The 22,048-nt window shown below is 41.8% G+C and overlaps 1 protein-coding gene across 2 annotated transcripts in view; it reads right to left on the bottom strand.

Annotated features, from left to right (window-relative positions):
* The window catches only part of STARD13 (StAR related lipid transfer domain containing 13), a 249,435-nt gene that overhangs the window by 136,269 nt on the left and 91,118 nt on the right, over positions 1 to 22,048 (bottom strand). The window contains exon 1 of one of the 2 annotated variants that reach the window (XM_030475578.1): positions 6,275 to 6,457. The exons of the other annotated variant lie outside the window; for it this stretch is intronic. Within the exon in view, the coding sequence (XP_030331438.1) occupies positions 6,275 to 6,398 (124 nt within the window). The 5' untranslated portion in view covers positions 6,399 to 6,457. Of the gene's footprint in view, positions 1 to 6,274; positions 6,458 to 22,048 lie in introns of those variants that run through there. 2 annotated transcript variants of the gene reach the window in all.

The raw sequence follows: 22,048 nt of genomic DNA, 5'->3' as shown, positions 1-22,048 counted from the left end.
CAGAAATACTTAGCAGGTCAAGCATATTGGTATTTTTGTAATTGTATTTCTGGAATTAACTTCTTGTTGCTGAGGGTCATGAGAACCCGGCAGCAGCAGAACTAACAATGGTGGTATTCTGCCACCATTGCCCCCTTTTCAGATTCAAACCACTGGCCTTGAAGGAGCATCTAGGGAAGGGGATGGAAATTACAGAATACTGACATAACCTGCATGCAAAGAAAAGCATCTATATATTTTAAAGAAATTCACCTAAAACCCCCTCCTAACATTAATATAGAATATATAGCACAATTAATGTGCTATAATGTAATTTATGAGATCAGTGACTACTTTTTTGGCTACTACATTATATATAAGACTGATAGAAGAGCAGAAAATTTCTTGGCATGCCTGACCAAACGAATCACTCACAAGTCACTTTCTTTCTTCCCTGAAGCGCTCCCTCACGAATAAAGAACATCTTTCATAACTTTTCTCCTTGACAAAGGACAGTCTTTTCGCATTGATGGGGTCGAGTTAGAGAGGAATTTACACATATACATCTTATCAACATACATGAGAATCAGCATCTTGTACTCTCCAGTGCACTTGTGGGGAGACAGACTGCAGTATCTCTGCTTTGCTTTCTGAAACTGTATGTGCATATTTTAAAACAGAACATAAAAGTATGCCCACTGAACTGGCCACAATACCAGATTTTTCACATACACATCTCCCACGCTCCCTAATGAAAACTGACCTGGCAAAATTATTTTATAAAAAAAATCCTCTATTTTCTTGAATGGCTTTAATTAGATTAACCTGCTGCATTTGCACTGTACTCAGAGGTCTTAATTAAGAAGAAATTTCAGCAATAGCATAATAACAAGATGCAGCAGACGCAAGGTTGGTTCCATACCAGGACTCCTGCCTTTGCTTAGGGAGGTCTTGCTTAGGTCCTTCTCTGAGAACCAAGGAGCCTGGTACCTGTGTTTTCTCTGGGCTCTCCTAACACGGACCTCAGGATACATCACACCAGAAATAATGACTTCTGCTTCGCAGAGCACAATTTTGCAAACGCAAGTTCTTAGAAATGTTTCATCCTAACTGAAAACTGAAAACTATGAGGCACCTATAGATTTGCATCTTCTCTGATTAGGCTCCAGAAATATGTCTGCTCTTGTCTCCATGCATACACAACAGAAAATTGCTAAAACTCATATAGTTCTAGTTGTGACCACTAGTTTCTTTTAAGACCTGCTTTTCTCTTCCATATTCCCCAGGATCAACAGATTAGCTGGTGCCAGGAAGCACCATGTCACCAGAGGTGGAGTTACAAACTTAGGCTTGCTAATTTGCACCCAATAAAGCCACAATAATCTATAAACCAATCCAAAAGTTACTCTTGAGAGGAGAAGGGGCATTGCCTTGATGTTTTCGCCAAATGCTGAATGTGGCAATTACTTTCTGCTGGACAAATTATTCTCCATTTTCTACCCTTCTTCAGCTAGTGTTCAGATTAATCTTTGACATAAACGCATTTCAGTCACATTTGAAGAGACACTTAGAATCATAGAATGGTTAGGGTTAGAAAGGACCTTAGAGATCATTCTAGTTCCAATCCCCCTGCCATGGGCAGGGACACCTCACACTAGACCAGGTTGCTCAAAGCCCCATCCAACCTGGCCTTGAACGCTGCCAGCGATGGAGCATTCTTAACTCCCTTGGGCAGCCTGTTCCAGTGCCTCGCCACTCCCAGAGTAAAGACTTTTTTCCTCACATCTAACCTAAATCTCCCCTGTCTAGGTTTGAACACATTGCCCCTTGTCCTATCACTACAGTCCCTGATGAATAGTCCCTCTCTGGTCTCCACACAGATGCAAATAAGTGTACAAGTTCTTCCTGAAGAGTTAATGATACCCAAGAGTAGGTCTTCTAAACCTTTCCATTTTAAGATCTTGATTTGGGCTTCTTTAGACTAAAATTTTCTTTTAATTATGAGCCTGCCTCATGCTCCTGTTTAAATTTTTGGTCATCTATTTCTAAGATAAAATAAGTCCACAGTATGTTGTCCCCCCATACATTTTCATGCTGCTTGATTGAGAAACTAGTGCTTCGTCCTTTGAAACAAAAATGTGTAACCTCATACCAAAAGCGTATTCTAGGATTAGTGTCTGAGAAATCTGACCAAACTTGGCCAAGTTATAAAACTTTGAAATGCCAGTCGGAGCAAACTACTGGAGACTTGGTGGAAAACTCACACCAAGATTCCATTTACCTGGAGCACGGCCAAGCCCCAAAAAAGGTGGGAGCATCCGAGATCCTTCCCCAAAACCACTTCAGGCAGTTGCTTCTGGAGAGCTCTAGAGCTAAGTAGAAGCTTGGGCAGTGCTCTCGGGTATCCTGTCCTGTATTTCCGTACCAGTCAGGCAGTAGAGAGGATGGTCAATGAAAAGATAAGAGCAACTGTGCCTGAAGAGGTAGAGGAAATCAAATAGGGATATAATCTCTTCAAGAACACAGAATATACAAAGTATTGTGGGGCATGAAATTCAGGAGAGAAGAGATTTGGTAAAAAGGCTGAGGATGTACTGCTACTCTGCAGAAACAGCAGTGGCAGCCTCACAGAGCAGAAATCTGTGTGGATTGCAAAACCACAGCTAAAAGCTAAACCTTGGAAAATAAAGGCAAAGCTTTCTATTATTACAAGAATGTTAGGATCACAAAGTCACATTTTCAAACTTCAGGAAGTCTCAGAATTGAAGTCACCTGTTTAATCCTAATTCAGCCCTCCTCCCATTAGACACTAGGACAAAGTCTTAACCTCATCCGCACATGCACTTCCCAAGGATCCCATCTGATGATGGACAGTCGTCACATATCAGCATCATGTACCCAACTAAGCCAGCTGCTGCAGGGCTCCTGCTGCTGCATCTCTTGCAGAAGCATGCAGGAAAGGGTGGGAGACAGTACACAGAGGAAAAAATGTGTTTCTGAGACTATGCCAAGTAAATGGTGCCTCTGCTGTTCCATCCCTCTGTCTGGTTTTCACCAAGTCACTTGAAACAAAATCTGACCACACTGCCAGGAACTACCAGCTACTCATTCCCTGGGTGCAGTACAATTAGAACCCAGGGGCTGATTTGCATGAGTGCTGCGCAATAGGAACCACTGAGAGCTGTAATTTGGATATTAAAGTAGAAAATTCAAGTTCTAACTCTCACAGTTATTGATATGTCTGAGTTCAATCTCATTGTACCTCTGGTTCTTATCTGTAAAATGGGAACAACGTAACCTTACAGCTTCTAAGAATACAATTAAAACATTAATGGTGTGAGGTATGCAAGACTTAGTGCTCCTAAACACCATGTTCATGAGCACTTGAGGGAACTTTTAATTGTGTGCTCAGCCTACGATTTCAGCAGGCTCTAGGCTAACAGATTTAGCAGTGGATATCATACCATTAAAAGACAATCTGACATTGCGAGGAGGCAGCCACCTTACCTCTGGCGTTTCCTGACTCTGAAGTACTGAATTTCAAAACTTAAATATTTTAGGTGGTTTATTTATTTTATTGTAACTGAAAGAATGTCAGATAGAGGATAGCACTTTTCACCTACATACAATGGATGTAACAGCTACAACTTGTTGGGTTTTAATGTAACAGGTGATCACGATTTGAGCAGAGATCTCAGAATCACCTTAGGGTTATCCCTTCTGAAGAGTCTGTTAAATACACAAGTCGAATTCCTAAACCTAGCGGGTACACTCACTGTTTAAAAAACAAATCCTGGTCAGTGCATCAGGGAGTGACTACAAGCTGCTGGGCACGATAGATCTGTGCTGAATAAGAGGACGATGGTGGGAGCCAGACTGCTGCTAACCTCTTCTGTAAAGGGCGAGGGAGGCAGGGAAGCAGCACACTGCAGCAGTCTTCTTATGTACAGCTTACTCTCCACAGCAACCCAGACACACTGTCTGTCTCTTTCAGAGTGGTCAAGCCAAGGTTCAGCTCCATCCTTGCTCCAGCCAAGGTTCAGCTCCTTGCTCCAGCTCACACACTCACTGCCCAATCGTGTACTGCTGCCTTTTGCTCCACAGCATGGACATCAGGGCAGAAACCCTACCTAAGGAGCACTGAGGAAAGCCTGAACAACCTGCCTGTTCCCAGTACCCTTCCCTGCTCTGAGCTGGAGGCTGGACAAGAGACCTCCCAGCATTTCATCCCCAACAGTTATGTTTGTGAATTAAGCTGCTTTGTGCTTACTTTCTTTACAGAGATATGTTGGGCAACTGGTGTCTGAAACCTTTACAAACAGATGAAAAAGTAAAGTAGACCAAAAGAGTAACTACGTTAGTGCCCGCAAAGCCATCATCACAACGATTTAATCACAAGTCTTTATTTGGCTTGATGATTGAAATACGACAGCACACTGATGGTTAAAACTAAGTTTTGTTTTGGTCACTGCTCTTAAATGCTAGTTACCCGTTACATTGCTGCTCTGACTGTCAGTCCAGGATGAACTACAATGTCAACCTTGGAAAAGAGAAAAAAAAAAAAAGGAATTCGTACAACTATCTGCCTGATTAGGATTGGATCTATTGTGATGGAGAAGAAGGTTTTGCAACCATAAGATAATGAGACATTTTGATCAGCTTAAATTCCCTGCCTTCTCATTAACAAAAACTGGAAAGAGAGGCATAGGAATATGCACTGCAGCTACAGGGGCCAGAGGGATAAATAAATATAAAAACATGGAAAAAAATGTCAGAGACATAAAAGCATCTGAACAAGACAACATCTCTAGAATCAAGAGACATTATTTGTACACATTTTGTTATGTATTCAAATAATTCATTTAATTAATGGGCATGTGTATCAGTGTCCCACCAGCCTATTATGAATAGCACTTAAATTATGGCAGTGCATAAATGCAGGACATTAGCATTCTACCCACCTTAAATAAAAAAGTTTGACTCCATCAGTTTTAATACCCAGTTGCTTAAGAAGTTGGCTACAGCTTCATGGCAGCCTGCCCAGTTCCTTTGCTCAATCAAGCAATACTTGTCTTTGACCAAAAAAGAAAAAATAGCCAACAGTATCCTTGCTGAATGTCTGCTGGCATCTGCTACTAATATAGGGAAAAGTAGGTAACATGTAAAGACAGATTAATATTTTCGGTAACCATAAAACTAGAAAATTAGCTGGTTTAATAATTCATTATTGAAGCTACCTACTTTATTTTCAAAAAAATTACCACACAATTTTTATCTGTTAATTGTATGTACATAAGAACTATTGTGCTGTAGACACAGTTTAAAGACCTGCATCATACACTATTTACTTCTGTATTATACAATGCCAGTATGTCACCATGCCCTAGGCAAGGTCACCAAACGCTTAACAATGCTGTAGGATGTGGTAGAGGAATCCATCTTTACAAATTAGCCTTCATCATACATGATTCTGCTCATAAATCTTGATGTATTGTTTTCTAGTATAGTAACTCTACCGTGTACTTTCATATACGCTCTAGATCTCTTAAATCATTAAGTATTTTACAAATACAATTTAGTTGTATGTTTGCATGCATAAAGCAAATGTGCTGCTGCAATAGCAGTGCTGGAAATGTGACCTGACCTACTGGAGCACCTGCCCTGCTCTGGTCTCCTCCTGGGGATGGTATGACTGCAGGAGCCCGGTTTTCCAGGCAAGTTAGATGACTGAAAGCTATAAAAGTAATCTGAAAATGAAACAAACCATTCTATTTTGGGAGCTGTGATCCTCCTCAGATGCAAACCCTACGAGGAACCGTCCTGGACTGCAAGTGACTTAGGAAACTGATCAGTTAAGCAGGTGAGTCGGCTTACAAGAGGCAAAGTCAACCCTCCTGATTTCTGAGATGCTCAGAAGGTGCCTCCGATTTGGAGCTACCTCCAGGTTTAGCCCTGAGCCCGACTGCTTGTGGCACCATGCCCACCGTGCCCGCCAGGATCCGGGCAGGTGCTGGGGGTCCGACCTGCCTGCACCCCGGCTCTTGCCCGCAGCCCGACCTGCCCGGCGACTGCCAACCGCATCCGTGCCGGCAGCCGAGGCGCTCCCCGTCCTGCCCGCGCTGAAGCCCCGAGGTCTCCGCGCTCCGGCGCGGCGGCAGGCGCCCCCCAGGAGCCCCGGCCATGCCCCGGGGCGTCCCCTCAGCGCGGGAGCCCGCTGCACTGCCGGGGCGTCCCTCGGGTCGCCCCTCAAGCGGCCGCGGGCAGGTAGCGGCAGCCACGGCGCGGCGGGACTGACCTGCGAGCCGCCGCTCCCGGACATTCCTCCACAGCAAGTCCCAGGCTTTGGCGGTGGAGTCCCGCAGCTGCTCGCTCAGCGACCTCCGGAGCTGCGCCTTGGCCGAGCGGCGCTGGCTGCTCATTCTCGGCGGCTCCGCATGCCGCCCCAGGCAGCCCCGCTCAGCGCCGGCAGGAGCTCCCCTCGCCGGGGACGGGCGGTGGCGGCCACATGGGGCCGCGGGGCAGCCCCGCAGCCCGCGTCAGGCGGGCGGCACCTTCACCTGAGCGCCGCCCGGCACGCCGCCCGCCCCGGACCCCGGGGCAGCACCGCCGCCGCCAGCCCTCCCCAGCGCGCCGTCCCGGGCCCAGCGCTTCACCGCCCTCCGCCCTCCTCCCCTCCCCCGCGCCTCAGCCCCCGTGGGGCGGGGAAGTTGCCCCGGGGTCCGGCCCGGCTCCTGCCCCACAGGCGAGGCGGGTCGGCGGCCCCGCCGGAGGGGTCCCCCGCAGCTGCCCGTGAGGAAATGGCCGTCCTCGCTCCTCGGCCTGGCCGGGACCCTGCGCCCCTCGGGCTCAGGCACCAACGACGGCCCCGGCCACCGCGGGCCGGGCGGCCCCTCGCCTGCGCTTGGGGACCTCGCTTGTGCCCGTGGCCCTTCACTTGGGAACTGCCCGGGCCAGCGCTGCCCGGCCGCTCCCCTGTCAGCGCCCAGCCCCGGCCTGCCCGCTCGCCCACCCCGCTGCCCGCCTCAGCCGCCGCGCTCCCTGGACAGCGACCGGCCCCACCGCGCAGCTCTGCGGGAGCCCCGCCGCAAAGAGTCGGTGTCGGTCTCTCCAGGGCGAGGTGCCCGCCTCGAGGTGACACAAAACCTGGCCCACAGCGGGCTGCCTTGTTCTCGGAGATGTAATAGATGCTTCACCTATGCTGCGACTTTTACCAGAAGAAAACTCTTCTTCCCGAGGTCACTGTTTACCACCTCTCAACCCAAGCTCAAGCCACAGTCCTTCCCTCCGTGGACTACCAGTGGAGTGCATGGTTCCCAGCATGACTGGCAGCAGAGTCTGATAGCTGAGAACGACAACAGGGGCTTCATTTCATTTAGTCACAAACCATTACTTATTGATCACTCTCTGCAGAGTATTCGTGTTGTGCAATGAAGAGGCTGATGTTCCTGAAAGTGAATGCCATGCACTGAAACAGCTGAACGCCCTGGTAAAGCAGTTATGTTAAACATTATTGATACCCCCATCTTGTTTAAATTAAAACCGTAACTGCCATGTCAGCAATACCCATAGAAGTGAAGAGCAAACAGCTGTATTCCATGTTACCACTCAGTTTGAACAACATCTTCTGGTTACTCTCAATTGCGAATTTGTTTTCCATTGTCCCTGTTCTTAAAAGGTTCGTCTTAAACTACTCTACTTTATCAGATACAGTGGAGACAATGTGTTTGGCCAGAACTTGTGAAGACCTTGTATGTTACTCCTTCTCCTGCAATTCCAGCTACAGTGTCCTCCAAATGACTGGACAAACTCCTATGAGAAAAGGGATGCTTTCCAGGGACGGATGCATCCAAGATCTGGAAGCATAATTATGTAAATACTCCCACATCCCATGATCCAGAGCACACACCTGCTGATGTTAATGGGAGAAGAGAGGATTACAGTTCCTACAACCAGCTTCTCTCCCCCTAAATCTGCCTCTGACCTCTGCCTCACCTTATTTAATTCCCTGCCAACGCAGCCATTACCGGTACATCAGACCTATGATGCCTGTTTTCTGCCACGTGCTCCTATCCGCTAGGAACCAGGTAGAGAAGAGAAATTAATTTCTGACATTGTACTCAGCTGCCCTATAAAGTTCACTAATGACACACAGTTTAAAGGTGAAATCATAAAATCAGTTTTGAAGGTTTTGCATCATGCTGCTGTGTCACTACCCACAAACAATAGTCCATGTCAGTTGGTACAGTAACCTTCAACAGTGCTCTTCTGGCAGCCACACTTGAATGCGCCCTATTACTGTGTCCAGCCTATCTGGAAGATAGATCTTCCTTTCTTCACTTGCTTTCTATGATGGCCAGAATGTAGTGATACAACAAAAGATATTCTCTTCCCTTTTATACCATTTTTGAAAATGTTACTTTATCAAAAACGTCCCTAGAATCCCAGGTTTACTGAAAGCAGTTAATTAGCAATGAGACGCTAACAATTGCTCATACCATGTTATCTCATCACAGGTTATTAAGATAAACTCCAGAGATCTGGCCGTATTTCATAATCAGCAGCAGAACTGAATAGGCAAGCCTAGACCAAACTCTGTGGCAGGCACTGACAAAAGTCTTTCTAATTTCAGGTACTTTATTGTGGAAAACTAAATCCAGTAGCAAGATCAAATGCTGTACCTTTCTCCCCAAAGAAAACAGTGCTCTTGAGTAATGAGAAAGTAACTCATGCAGCAACTGGCCTATTCCTATTTTATGCCTTTAATCATAGTCAGCTGTTCAGAAATCGAGTTACCAACACAGGTATTTCTGATGTATTACATCTAGTAGTAGCAGTTACTGCTGTTACAGGAGCTGTTCTACACAACCTGCTTGAAGAAAGGTATCTGTTAGGGATCATTTGTAGGTCAAAGATGTTTCACTTCCTTTTAGGATGTTAGAAAGCATGACTAAATGGTAAAGTTATGCTCTCCCTCCGTGCATTTTCATCTGTTGGTTAAGTGCATAAGTACCCAACCGATCACTGCTCTTGTCTACAGCTTGAAACATTTTGACATCCTGAACAAGATGGATAAAATTTCTGGGGGAAAGAAAAGGGAAGCACATTTTCCACAGAAACTGTGGAAACGGAAATTTTCCTGCTTATACTAGTTATGTCAAAATGGTTCTGCTTACAGTAACTGCAGTGAAAACACTATATGATGAGCAGAAAAGGGAAAATTCCCAGTTGCCTTAAAAGAAGCTGAACTACGATATTTGTTTTTTCTCATTGATAACAGAACATTGACAGGAATGAAAGTGGTGCTTGTCTGTCTTAAAATCTTGCAAGCATGTAGAATATTGAGGGAAAATCTAAGCTAATTACACCCATGCTCTTATGCCACTGTGGCACAGAAGTCTGATGTTCTAATTATATATTTAGCAATTTATAGTTCTTCCCAATCACCATGGTAATTAAACGCCAAGTTAATTGATACTACATAGTAATCTGGCCTCTAATTAGCAGTGGGTTTTTAATTTGTTACAGATTCCATTATGCAGTCTGATCTAGTCCTAATAAAGTCACTGTAAAAACTCGCATGCATCTGGTGAAAAGAGAATCGGGCCTAAGAAAAGAGAAAAATTACTATATCTTGGTTTGCCATTTGCGAAGACTGTGATGAAAGTACAACTTCTCTCTTTTTCTTCCCTCTAGTCTTTAATTATGGTTAATCAGGATTTTTTGTTAGTTTAACTACTTCATAATATTTGTCTGCTTATAGAAGAACAAAACAGGATATGTCTTGCAGAGAAAAATGTGAGAAGAGTACATCCTTGGTTAGTGTGTGTAAGGAGCACACAAGCTCCTTACACTTGTATCTCTTAAAAAAACAATAATAAGCAAAAGGAAATCAATTAGTACTGCAAGATCACTGATGCAGTCTAATGCTAATCAGGGCATTACCAGATTTTATAATACATCTAATTCTTCAGGAACGGACTGTGAATTAATGAAGCTTCTCAAAGTTTGTTATTCTCAAAATGGTGTTACTGTGCTTTTGTAGCTTCAAATAGTAGCTCAGGCAGCCTAGATACAAATACATCAAGTAATATTTGTAACTTTGGCAATGATCTTTATCTCTTTGGGGGTCCTAGAGCTCTGGAATTTGTTTTCTATCACAGGCTAAATGTCCTGAATGTGATGTTGTAAGTCTGGGTTACCACTGGAAAGGAAGACAAGATTTGAGGTTTTCCATTGCTTGTTTTCCTAATAGCAGACTGCAGTGAATTGCATACTAATTCTGTGCTGGAAGTTATGTGAAGAGCACCAAAGGCATATGAGTAGGTGTCCTCTTTGACATCTAAGTAAACAAACAAACATTTTGGATAGAGAAAAATAAGAATCATTGTGAACAAGGACAAAATGTTCCAGCTTGTTCTCTGGCACTTTTCTCCTTGCTTGTTATTTATGTATGCAAATTATCATCATTTTAAGGTAGCTTTAATGAGGATCAATTATAAAGCAGTTTCATTCTTTCCCGGATTATCAAGAGATTGGCACCTATCTGTTCATCCTTCTCCGTTTCAGCTCTCTGAAGTGCTGGGAAAGGATCACTCTGCACTTTGCCAGCAGCAGAGCACTGCTGGCTTTCATTAGAGAGGGCCAAATTCTTTCACTTTTGTTCACAGTGATTAATGCTGAAGTAAATGGGACTTCTTGCAGTATTCACTGTGAAAAGGCTCTAAGTATGCTCAGATACAGAATACAGTAACAAAGTATCTGCTGTTTGACTGTGCTCCCTCTCCTTTGCTAAAACTGGCATGGAGGGGGTGGCGGGGAATTAAGCTTTTCTTCTGTTCGTACAGAGGATGACACTTTATTATTATTCTTATTAATAAACTGCATTATCAAAGTACTTAGAACCAGAAACTGGATGGAGCAAAAGTACAGTCTTTGCCCTCAGGAGATTACAAACTAAATATAAAACAAAGCACCAGTAGAGAGAAGAGCTAATGGGATAGGAAGGGTGGAGTACAAGAGAACAATAAAGCAATACTGGCCAGAATAATAACTAGTGGTGTTAGCACACCAGAATAAGTTTTTGGAGGGACTGACGCAAAGCGAGTTAGCAAGAGGGTCTCCAAGGAGGTTAATGTGCTATCTCTATACAGTCAGAGGATCAACTCCCAAGCATGAGGGGCACTTTTAGAGAAAGTGGCAAATGTGGGTTTGAAAATGTAATGAGTAGACAATGAAAACTGGCATCCTGTACAGACAGACTGTGGGAATCCAGCTTTTAATACTGAACAAATTATAGCTAGGGAAGGGAAGGGCCCTCAGCCTTAAGCCAAGTAGCCTCCACTTGATGCAACATAAAGGCAGGATGAACTTCAATGAATACTGAAAGTAGAGAACTGCCAGATTATTTGCATTTGGGATGCACTGAAGTAGACCAGATTGTATCTATCAACGCAAAGAAAGTTAGAACAAAGATGAGGTGGTAAACATGGGATGAAAGTTTTTCCTACAGCAACCACAAATTTTCACCTAGAAAATTCCTTCTGACAAAAAAATAATTTCATACAGAATAAAGATTAAAGAAATACCAGTTTTTCTGGAAAATAACTGCCACTTTCCTGGTTTTACCATGGAGCAGGATTTTCACATTCTGGCCAACCTTAACTTGGACTTTTCTCTCCATCTTACATCCTGGTTGTATCTACCTCTGGCAAATTATTATTTAATAACCCTTCCACTTCTCCCATCTAGTGTCCTTAACTCAGCCTAAGTTGTAATAGGAGAATGATGAACTCCAGGTGAAGGCCCTGTGTGACAAGGTAGAGGATGCTCTATTCTGTGAGAATGGTGAAAAAGCAGACAGGGAGGTAACCGAGCACAAATGATAATTGGATGGATCACTGGCTGGGTGAACAGAGCATTTTTACTGAACAGTAGACAAGAAAGCTGGTACTTCAGCTGAAATTCTGAAGAACTGCAGCCACAAAAGCCCTTCCACATTTCTCAGATAGCAGAGAAGAATGGACAAAACAAACTGAGTGCCAATAAACTTTCACTTCCTTTCGTAAAATGCTCTGTGGACATCTTTGTAACATAGTATGTTGCAGATATGAAAGCCTGGGCTGGGCAAAGCCAGTCCCTGTTAGAAGTAGCCAATTCTTCAATTATTAGACAACTGGGAAAGTGGAATACATTTTATGTGTGTAGATACAGTGGTTTTTTACTGGAGCAGAACTTGAAATTTTGAGGTGATAAATGCCCCTGAAAAAGTGAGCAGCTATGTTGAAACACAAAATGTCTCAGCATAGATTATTGCCCCTGTTCCTCTCATTGCAGCTTCTGGTGACTAATTTTTCCCCTACTTTTTAGGTGCTTGACAAAAACATATTATTCTAAACTACATCTTTCTTTGCTCTCAGAGTGCTCATTTCCTTAATATTGTACTGGGACCTTGTCTAAACCAAGATTATTTTTTTTTTTCCCAACTTCCAACTGTTATTACCATCACAGTAGAAATAATTGGAACATTTGTGCAAAAAAGCCTTGCAGCAGTCAGTGGCAATTTAGCACACACCGTATCTGGATATTGGTTCAGGGACCTGGGAGCTTGTTAGTTTTTTTATAACTCTCCTGGATTACAAAGGAAAACATGATCAATCTTGACAACAGGATCTAACAACAATGCAATGGAATTTTCTGCAAACCAATTTATTTATAAGAGTAAACTTTTTTCAGATACAGAAATACTCCTGTACACACACTCTTTCCTAGTAATCCAGGCTATTGCCTGATGGGACCATATTGCCAAGTAACAGCATATTGCAACCTACGGATTTTTAGAGAGTTGCCTTCATTACTGGTCACACAGCTACTATTTTAACTTATTTAACAGATTTTTAATATACATATTTAATAGAATTGAAATGCAACGCTACTAATGTTTTTGGACAGGAAATAAAGAATGTTGTGGCCAGTTGCAACAGGGGATAGAATTTCAGGTAGGCAGATTATAATGATCAGAATTAAAATTTGGTTTTGTCCCAAGCCAACTTTATTAACCTGAACAGTTCTACGAGATCTTGAATCATTAAGGCTAATTTTAAGTTTCTTCTTGCTTCCACAGTAAAGAAGGGCCAATCGGCTCTTCGCAGTACTGCCTGAGTGTCACGTGAAACAAAGGGTGGTGATGATTTGATTGTAAGCATCATTTCCCACAGCCCTGTTCCAAAGGTTTCCCAGCCAGCTCAGAGCCTGCCTAAGCCCACTCCATCATTCAGCTCTGGAACTCTGTTCCAGAGAGCTAAGTGATACGGCCATTCCTGTGAGTATAAAGGAGCTTAAGCTCAGGAAGAATGCTTGTTTCATGACATTTAACATATCTGGGTATTCCCACTGAGAAGCAGGATATTCATGCTGTGAAGAAGGGGCTGGACTAGGTGGATCTGCAGCTCTTTCTATCCAAAAATGTCCCTGTTTCTGTGAGAACATTTTGGTAGTCAGGCAGCACCTGTATTCCATTAACTCCAAAAGCATTTCAGTGTTTACAGTAACCAGGAAATGTCGATGTCTGTGTTATATTAACAAGTCAGCAGTAACAACTGCAGTTTCAGTTTTTAGAGCTACATGGAGAACGGTTTACTGTGAGCTACTGAGAGTTCTACTTTTTTTGCTTGAAACATGAACAGGCCTGTAGTACTTCCCTTGAAACCCTTATAGAAAGTGCTGGAGAAAAATGTTATCAAAAGAAGGCCAATATTGCTGCAGTATTGGCTTCATATAATCAGGTAGGCAAAAGCATAGCTGTGAACTGCAAGTCTGAAAAATACCTGTGACACCAAACTTGTATCTTCTTCACCTTAGTTTTCCTTACACTCTCCCTGCCTTTTGCATGTAGGCTGAAGGGGTTTACATAATGGTATAAGTTCATTCAAGATTCAGTATCTTGGAAACAAGCAATGTTACATTTTTATGTGGACTATACTACATATAGGCACAGAGAGGTAAACTATAAGGTGCTACTGCATAGTAGGCAGAAGACTATGAGAGCACTGATATGCTGCTGTGTAATTATAATCTCTGTAAAAGAATTTGATTGTGACACATTATATAGTTCAACATGCAAAGTATAACTTATTGTGGTCTTCCAAATAGACTCCAACTTCTGACTGCAAGATGGAAAAATCTATCGTATGCACCCATTTGCTTTTCACAGAACTGAATTTTAATAGTGACATAAAATTACTATTATATAAATAGTAACATCAAACTCCATGGGGGAAAGCTAGAAAATACTAAGATGTTTTTCCTTTCTCTTTTGAGATTGAAAGTCGTACTTGGTAAAGCAATTTAATTCCCAAGAAAGGCAATAGCAAAGAGTGCTCTGTAGCTGGCCCAGCATACCAAAGGCAGAGAGAGCTTGAGGAGGTGTTTCCCCATCACCTGCTGCTGCGTACAGTGATGTGACCAGAACAACTACAGAGGTCACAGCCATTGCTCTCTACTGATAACGCACCACTTGCTTTCCAGAGAAAGACATCTCTTACTTAGTATTACTTGAAAAGTTGATTCCAGAAAGAACAGAACAGGCTTCGCCTCCCCCGTGTACTCCTCCCTTGGAGCACTCTATTCTAGATGGCCCGACTCCCCCTCTTATTATTAAAAGACACTTTTTTGAGGCTCTGCAAACACAATTCCCTTTGACTTAAGTGCCATGCAAATGAAGGAGATATGCTTTCAGGACTGTTCGAGAAGGCAAGAAAAAGTTATTATTTTGCTTGCATGTATTGCTGGTTCCAAAGTAATTGTTTTCAAGGTGGCAATGGTTTCTAGTGAAATTAATTCCTATGGATTATATTAGAACACCTCTGTGGTGCTGCAGGTACGGATGTTGCTCATGTTATTATTTATACTTCTGTCACACAGGCTCACTTCAACAGCTTTTTGTCATTCTGTGCTGACATAAATCTGTTCAGTAGTAATTATCCAAGATTGTTCTACATTTGGGAGAGGGTTTTTTTAACCTCTCTGAATTTACATTACAAAATTTTGTAATTTACATTACAAAACCCCATGTAAGTTGCTCAGAGAGTAAGTGCTAAAGGAATTATAACTCATCACGATCTTATGCAGAGTTAGTTTTTTCTCCATTTACCTGAGAGAGAATACTTATTCTAAGTAATCCTTCACGTTGATTTCATCAAAATTATCAGATATTCAGAGTTCAGGCCTTAAAAATATTTTAGCGAATGTCACTGCTAAAAGGGAAAAAAGTGTAATAAATAAATATGAAAACCAAAATCTACTTTTCTTATGCCTCAGATTGGAAGCTATTCCCAATTTCTACTCTGAAATGTCGCTAAATGGTTTTGCAGTGATCTAAGGTAGTTCACTGCTGTCACTCAAGTCATTAAAAAAAAATACCATTTCATCTGGAAAACATTATCTTCCTTTACCGATGAGGATATTATCCTATATAGATTAGGATTTATCCACCTCCCCCCTGTCCTATAGCTCATCTCATATCCGGGTATGATAAATACAAAGTGGGTTGTATATAGTACTAGAAAGCAACAGTAAGCTCTTACCCTATTTTGCGCAGGTATAAATTACCCTTTTAATGCAGAACTGATGAAGCTCAAGGTCTCCCCCGTAATCAAGAGGGATAGCCTCCCTTCCTACAAGAACTGCTCTAATCATTCTTAAAAAAACAAACCAAAACAAAAAATACCCCACCACCATATAGACCAAACCCTAGTGACAATCTCACATTAATGGTGAAGTTCTTGACTTGCTAAAGTAATCATAAAAATACCCATATGCTTCACTGAAAAAATTCACCTACTGTGGGTACTTCCCTTTCCCTGTTTCTTCTTAATATGTGAGCATAAAGCCCTCCATTCCTTGCTGATTTGATGATCCTCATTAATTGGGGAAACAGATTCCAGTATGAGGGGGCTACTTGTTTGGAATCTTGCGTTTATTGGATAATAAACTTAAAGGTAAATCCCCACGATTTAAAGGTAAATTGGAATTTAGTGCTGCAACATTTTTTCATTAATTAAATAAAATGATTGTATCTTCTGTTCACATCATTCTTCACTGACTTCTCTGACTTTTTGTAGTCAGTTTTGTAATGCTGACAATGCTGGACATCACTGTGATATAGTTCTCTGAATTTTTACAATGACATTATAATAATACCAACGCTGTTCTTTATGGTCCATATAAATTAGCATTTTATTTGCTTTCACAACTAGGACCGCAAATTGAACAGCTGCTTTCACTGAGCTGTTTTAATTAAGCTGTCCATAATGTTGCCTGGGTATTTTTCTGAACTGGTAACACTTCATTAAGTATGCAATATCAGTGAACGCTTCAGATCATTCCTGAGCATTACCTCACACTTAGGTAAATTGAAATCCCACCTGCTTTGAGGTTGTCAGACCACCTCGCTTTGATGATTTGAATTTGGTTCTCAGAAATCTTTCTAATCTTTAGTACCCCAGAAAATCTTGAGTTTGCTACAGATTTTGCCATCTGTTCACTCACTTGTCAAGATAATGAAGCTTTAAATGATACTTGTCCCAGTAAAAGTCTTCTAGGCAACCTATTATTAGCCTCTCTTCATTCTGAAAACTGACAAGTTTAATTTGGATGTCTTTGGATCTTTTATAAAGTTTATGTGCTATGACCAACATTTCCTTCCCACACTGATTTCTCATGTTCTTTCCTTTCTTTTTTGAAGATTGCTGGAATATTAGTTTGGAAAGCCTAGATAAATTTTATCTCTTCCTGGTTTTCTGTGACAAAGATGTTTCTCTTTTCTTTTACAGAGTCACACTGGATCCTACATATGTATCCTCATCTGGGCATATTATAGTGTGCTTTGGGTTTGGTTTTTTTCAGAAACATCTATGATAATTAATATGGGAAGCTGTAATTATTTTTACTGCCCAGAATGACTTCATCTTTAAATATGGGTATCATTCTAGTTGCCTTGGACAGCTGAAGCGATGAGTGTATTCCAACACTTTTAGCTCAATTTTTAGCTATTTAGCTTTCAGCTCAATTTCTGACACTGCTTCTTATTTGCAAAGATGACTCCAGAATGCACTCACATCCAGGCATTATATCTGGAAGTACTTTGTCCAGGCACAAAAGAATCATGATTTTAAAAACTATGTCCCTAAGTCTTACACCCTCAGTCACTGTCCGATTTTCAAAAGTGCTTACCACTCATCAGCCACTTCTGAAATCCTTTCTGAAAATCAGGTGATTTATTTAAAGGCATAAACAGGAATCTGGAACTTCAGTTTTTGGTTCTCAGGTTTTAAACCTTGCTTCTTACTATCGAGAAAATTTGCTAATCCTCAGCCAATCAAGACGACACAACCCATGGGTGATGTCATGATAGACCATGATAGGTCCATTAACCAGCAGAAGGAAAAGCAAGAAATTGTTCTGATTGCAAGGGTAGAGAGGGAGTATTATGCATGGCTTTAGAGAGCTTGCAGAGCCGGGAGGAGGACTTGATCCAGCTGAAGAAGATGTTACACTCTGAAAACGCCTCTCCTGCCACTGACGGAACAGGTGCTTAGAAAGCCATCTCAGACTGTAGGTAAAGCTGGAGGTATCAGTTCCATCTCATGTTTCCTGTTTCTTTGGAATTTTAATAGGATTTCAGAATTTAACCATTGTAGGCTCAATTGAAAAATCTCAGGTTAAGTATGTTTTGGTTTCATTCTAGTCGTTTTTAAAATCTCTAATAGATTTCAAAGCACAGTCCTCATGATTCTCAACGGAATTTGTGTTCTGAAATCCTATGACTTATTTCTCCTTTTGTTCTTTTCTAACATGGGCTATGTTTTTATGTGGAGACACTGGAATTATTTTGCTGTTGAATAACAACTTTTCTCTTGCAGCACCAGCTGTAAAACATGAACACCTTGTTGGATCACACTCCAGAAATCTGAAATGGGAATCTTGCCAAAGCTTAGGGCTTCCTTTTTGTTTTGACTGTCGCATGTCTCTTGCTTCTGTTAGTATCACATTCCTACCACTTGTGCTTTTCAGACACCTATGGCCAAACTCATTCCCAGTGTTAACTCCACTGAACTCAATGGAGCTGCAACAGAAGAGAATTTGTCTCAGTATGTCTGTGAATTAACCAGTCATTTAAGCTGCAGAGTGACATTGATAAGCAATAACAGCACAGGAGTGGTGAAAGGAAGATATCTCCTAGTTAGTTTTGGACAGTTGACACTAACTCCATTGTCAGATAAGTCTTACTGACTGTGGGAAAAGCTGAGTGGGAAAAGTCACACTCGCCGCCTGCTAACTGTAGGAGGAAAACAGATCTGGAATGCAGAGGAAATCTCGACATTATCTGTTCCCCCAACCCTACCAGCCAGGCTATCAAAATAACTAGCTGAGTATCAGCTGCCTCTGTTCCAGGCCCAAACAAACGTGCTTTCTTGACAAAGTTTTTGCTCATAGGAGAGGAGGCAAAGAGAAGGAAAGAGTCTAAAGTGGGTGTGGGGGAGTGTTTCCTGTCAAAAACCAGGAGCTGCTCTTCTGTCACATCTAAAAGGATGGTGATGAAATAAGCCTAGGGCTGTAAACAGAGGTGGCTCTGTTTCCAGAGGACAGCAATGCATACTCCACAACCCCGCAGCCCTGTGCAACAGAACTCCAGTACTTCATCGCTCCACTTGGCCTCTGTTGACATTGTCAAGGACAGTGTGTCCCAGACTTCAGTAAAAAGAGGATCAAACCCAAGGGAACAAAACGACTGGAAAGGACTTCTCTGTGCCCATCCAAATTGTGTTGCGTAAGAATAAAGTGCAGCCATTGCAAATGAACACTTCAAGATTAAAGTTATTTCCTCCACAGCGCTCATAAGACACAGGGTCTATCAAGACCTAAGGAAGCACAATATACTATAATTACATCAATGTGCCATATACACATCACAGCAAGTTAGAGGCACTCTCCCATATTTCTGTATGTACACACTTACCTATGTGCAGCTTACTCTCTGGATATCATCCCTATATGGTTGTTGTTACTGCTTAAAAAATTCCAAGGATATGGAGCTTTTGAAGAGAAGCACAGCAACAAAACCAAAAAATGAAAAGGTGTATTTAAAATTACATTACTGAATATTCTGAGTTCTCCAATACATCATCCAGCCATTGAATGTGCTGTACCAGTTCTGTCTGTCTTATAAATAGGTGAAAATATATAGCAGAAGTTTAGTTTAACTTTGGAAACTCATCTTCCACTTTTGTAACAAAATGAGAGACAAGAGAGCTGTAAACTGAAGATTTTGACAACATATTGGTGAGCCAACAAGAAAAGAAAGAGAGTGAAAAGCAATGCTAACTTTATGTGCTATACGTTTATAAAACAAACAGATGCCAACATCTGCAGTCTGCTAGTGATGCCTGAGTGCCTATGGCCCTGTGCATGCTTTGCCTACTAAAAGGCCATGGAAATCAAAGCCAGTGGCTTCTCTTGAGGGGGGCCTGGCATGGATAGTAAGGCAAGTAATGCTGGGAAAGACTGTAAGGAAGATCAGTCAGTTGTGGGATGTTGTAATTATTCCTTTCTGTATTCCCTCTCCACTGCTTTGGGAAGCAGGCACAAAAGAAATAGTTCCCTGAGTGTCTCCTTCATACTGTTGCACCCCAGATCCTTCCATCTTTGGCAGCAGTGGACCACCAACATCCTGGGCCTTAAGCCACTTGTGCTCTGATTCTTCTATACTAAGAAGCCTTGACCTGCTGCTGGCTGAGAAAATGCTAAGACCTCAGATGAGCACTCTGGTGTGCATGAGCAGATATCGATGCTCTCCATACAACCGCAGCACTAACATAAGCTCCTCCTGGTGCCGAGCTCAGCATGGGCAACGGGCACAGCAAAGAGCACCCGGCAGGATGGGGACCAACACCTGGACACCAATCAGCTTATGGACCAACACGCATGAAAATAAGCTCTTGACAAATGATTTGAATGCTGATTAGAAAAAAATGTGAAAGTTTCAACTGCCACCTTTTTGTACAAAAAACATCGATGATAATGGAAGGCTGTAAGGTTTGTGAGAGAAGGATTCCCATTCTGCCTGTACGGTGCTCAGAAGGACACTTCTCCAGGCCTGAGGCCCATTGTTACTACCTTAGTACCAACAATTTAAAAATATTAAATGACTTAATTAGCAGTCCAAGTAAACTGTAGTTCTAAGACTTTGCTAAAAGAACTATATACATTTTATGAAATATAATGTTACTAAGCTTCTGATTTCCTCAGCTGCGTAGAAGAATTGTTTGATTCTGAAATGCTGTGAAAAGTGGAGAGTATTTTTTTTTCTTTACAAGTATAAATAATTTTCTATACAGGTATAAATGCATCACTAAGAGACTGATCCGAACACCACCAAGTGGCTGGTGACTGCAGCTGACACAGGTTCTACCAAAGGAAGAATCCTTAATATTCTACAGGATAAACCTGCGAGATTTGATACTAGAATCAGTTAACTTCTCAGAATTAAGGCAATTTAAAAAGAAATCAATAAATGTGAACTTGAAAACCATTCAACCAATCTAATACCTTCGGTCTTACTTACAGATGGGCATTTTCCTGACTTCTGTAAGTAAGTTTTTCTCAGGGGGAGGTGTTATCTTAGTGTTAATTACATATCACATGTAATCATATATTGAAGTAAGGATTGAATTTAAAGTAAGGATATATCTTTAGAACTCCAGTAAGCCAAGAATTCCAGAAAAGGAAAGTTATTATTAAGCCATATAAAATGACAACTGTAACTGTTCAAATAATAATAATAAAAATATATATAATATATAAAAATATATCTATTATTGACTGTAGTTTGTGGAATAAGTTATTTTTTCCTCAACTTTGCTTAAAAATAAATGCAGCATTTCCTTTTATATTTCCACATAGAAGTCATCCAAACCAAATTTCAAATATTGCACACTTCACAGTCTGTCCTTCCTATTTAAAAATTTGCAGCTCATACTATAAACCTGCGTGGTGATCATCAGGCAGACCTATGCCTTGCACAGAGTGCGCCAGGCAGCTTCTTAACTGTTCAATCACACTGCTTAATTTTAAACCATCACTGAATTGATGTTTAAGCCAACTCTGATGTAAAACCATTAGTTTTCACGAGAATTACACCAGGGAAAAAATTGTCTTTCTCCTTTAAAACAAATTGTCCTGACATACCTAATAGCCTTGGAAATTGAGAAATATTCCAGGGTAGGTATGTACCTAATATAAACAAATTTCAAACAAAAGTCTAAAGCCATTACCTTCTTAGACCTCATGTCAAAAGCCAACACTTCACCAAGGTTGGAATAGCAGCTTCAGACCCACTTTAGATCCCACTGTACTTGGCTTTTCCTTCTCTACTCAGCTCTTGTCAGTCCACACCGGGAATCTTGTGTTCAGTTTTGGTCCCCACTATGCAGAAAAACATGTGGACAGGCTGGAGAGGGTCCAGAGAAGGGCCCTCACAATGATGATCAAAGAGCTGGGAAGCCTGCCGTATGAGGAAAGGCTGAGAGAACTGGGTTTGATTAGCTTTGAGAAAAGAAGGCTCAGGGAAAACCTTATCACCATGTTCCAGTATTTAAAGGGTGGCTACACAGAAGATGGAGACTCCCTTTTTACAAGAAGTCACATGGAAAATATGAGGGGTAATAGACATAAGTTACTCCTGGGGAAATTCCAGCTGGACACAGGAGGACAATTTTTCACAATGAGAACAATCAGCCATTTGAATAATCTCCCTAGGGAAGTGGTGGGTCCCCATTGTTGGATACTTCTAAGATTTGGCTGGACAGGATGCTGGGACATCTAGTCTAGGTCATGCTTTGCCTAAAAAGGTTGGACCAGATGATCCTTGATATCCCTTCCAACTTGGTGTTCTATGATTGTATGACTTAATAATACCCAAGTGTAAAGCAACCTTCTGGCCATCCATTTTCTTGAATTTGCCTTTCTTACTGCTCTGCCCTCATGAAGACAGAGAGCCAAAATCACAACTGAC

The sequence above is a fragment of the Strigops habroptila genome, chromosome 2, assembly GCF_004027225.2.
Source record: "Strigops habroptila isolate Jane chromosome 2, bStrHab1.2.pri, whole genome shotgun sequence".
NCBI classification, from domain to species: Eukaryota; Metazoa; Chordata; class Aves; order Psittaciformes; family Psittacidae; genus Strigops; species Strigops habroptila.
Note: the sequence above shows the minus strand (reverse complement) of the source record. Positions and strands in the feature narration are given on the sequence as shown.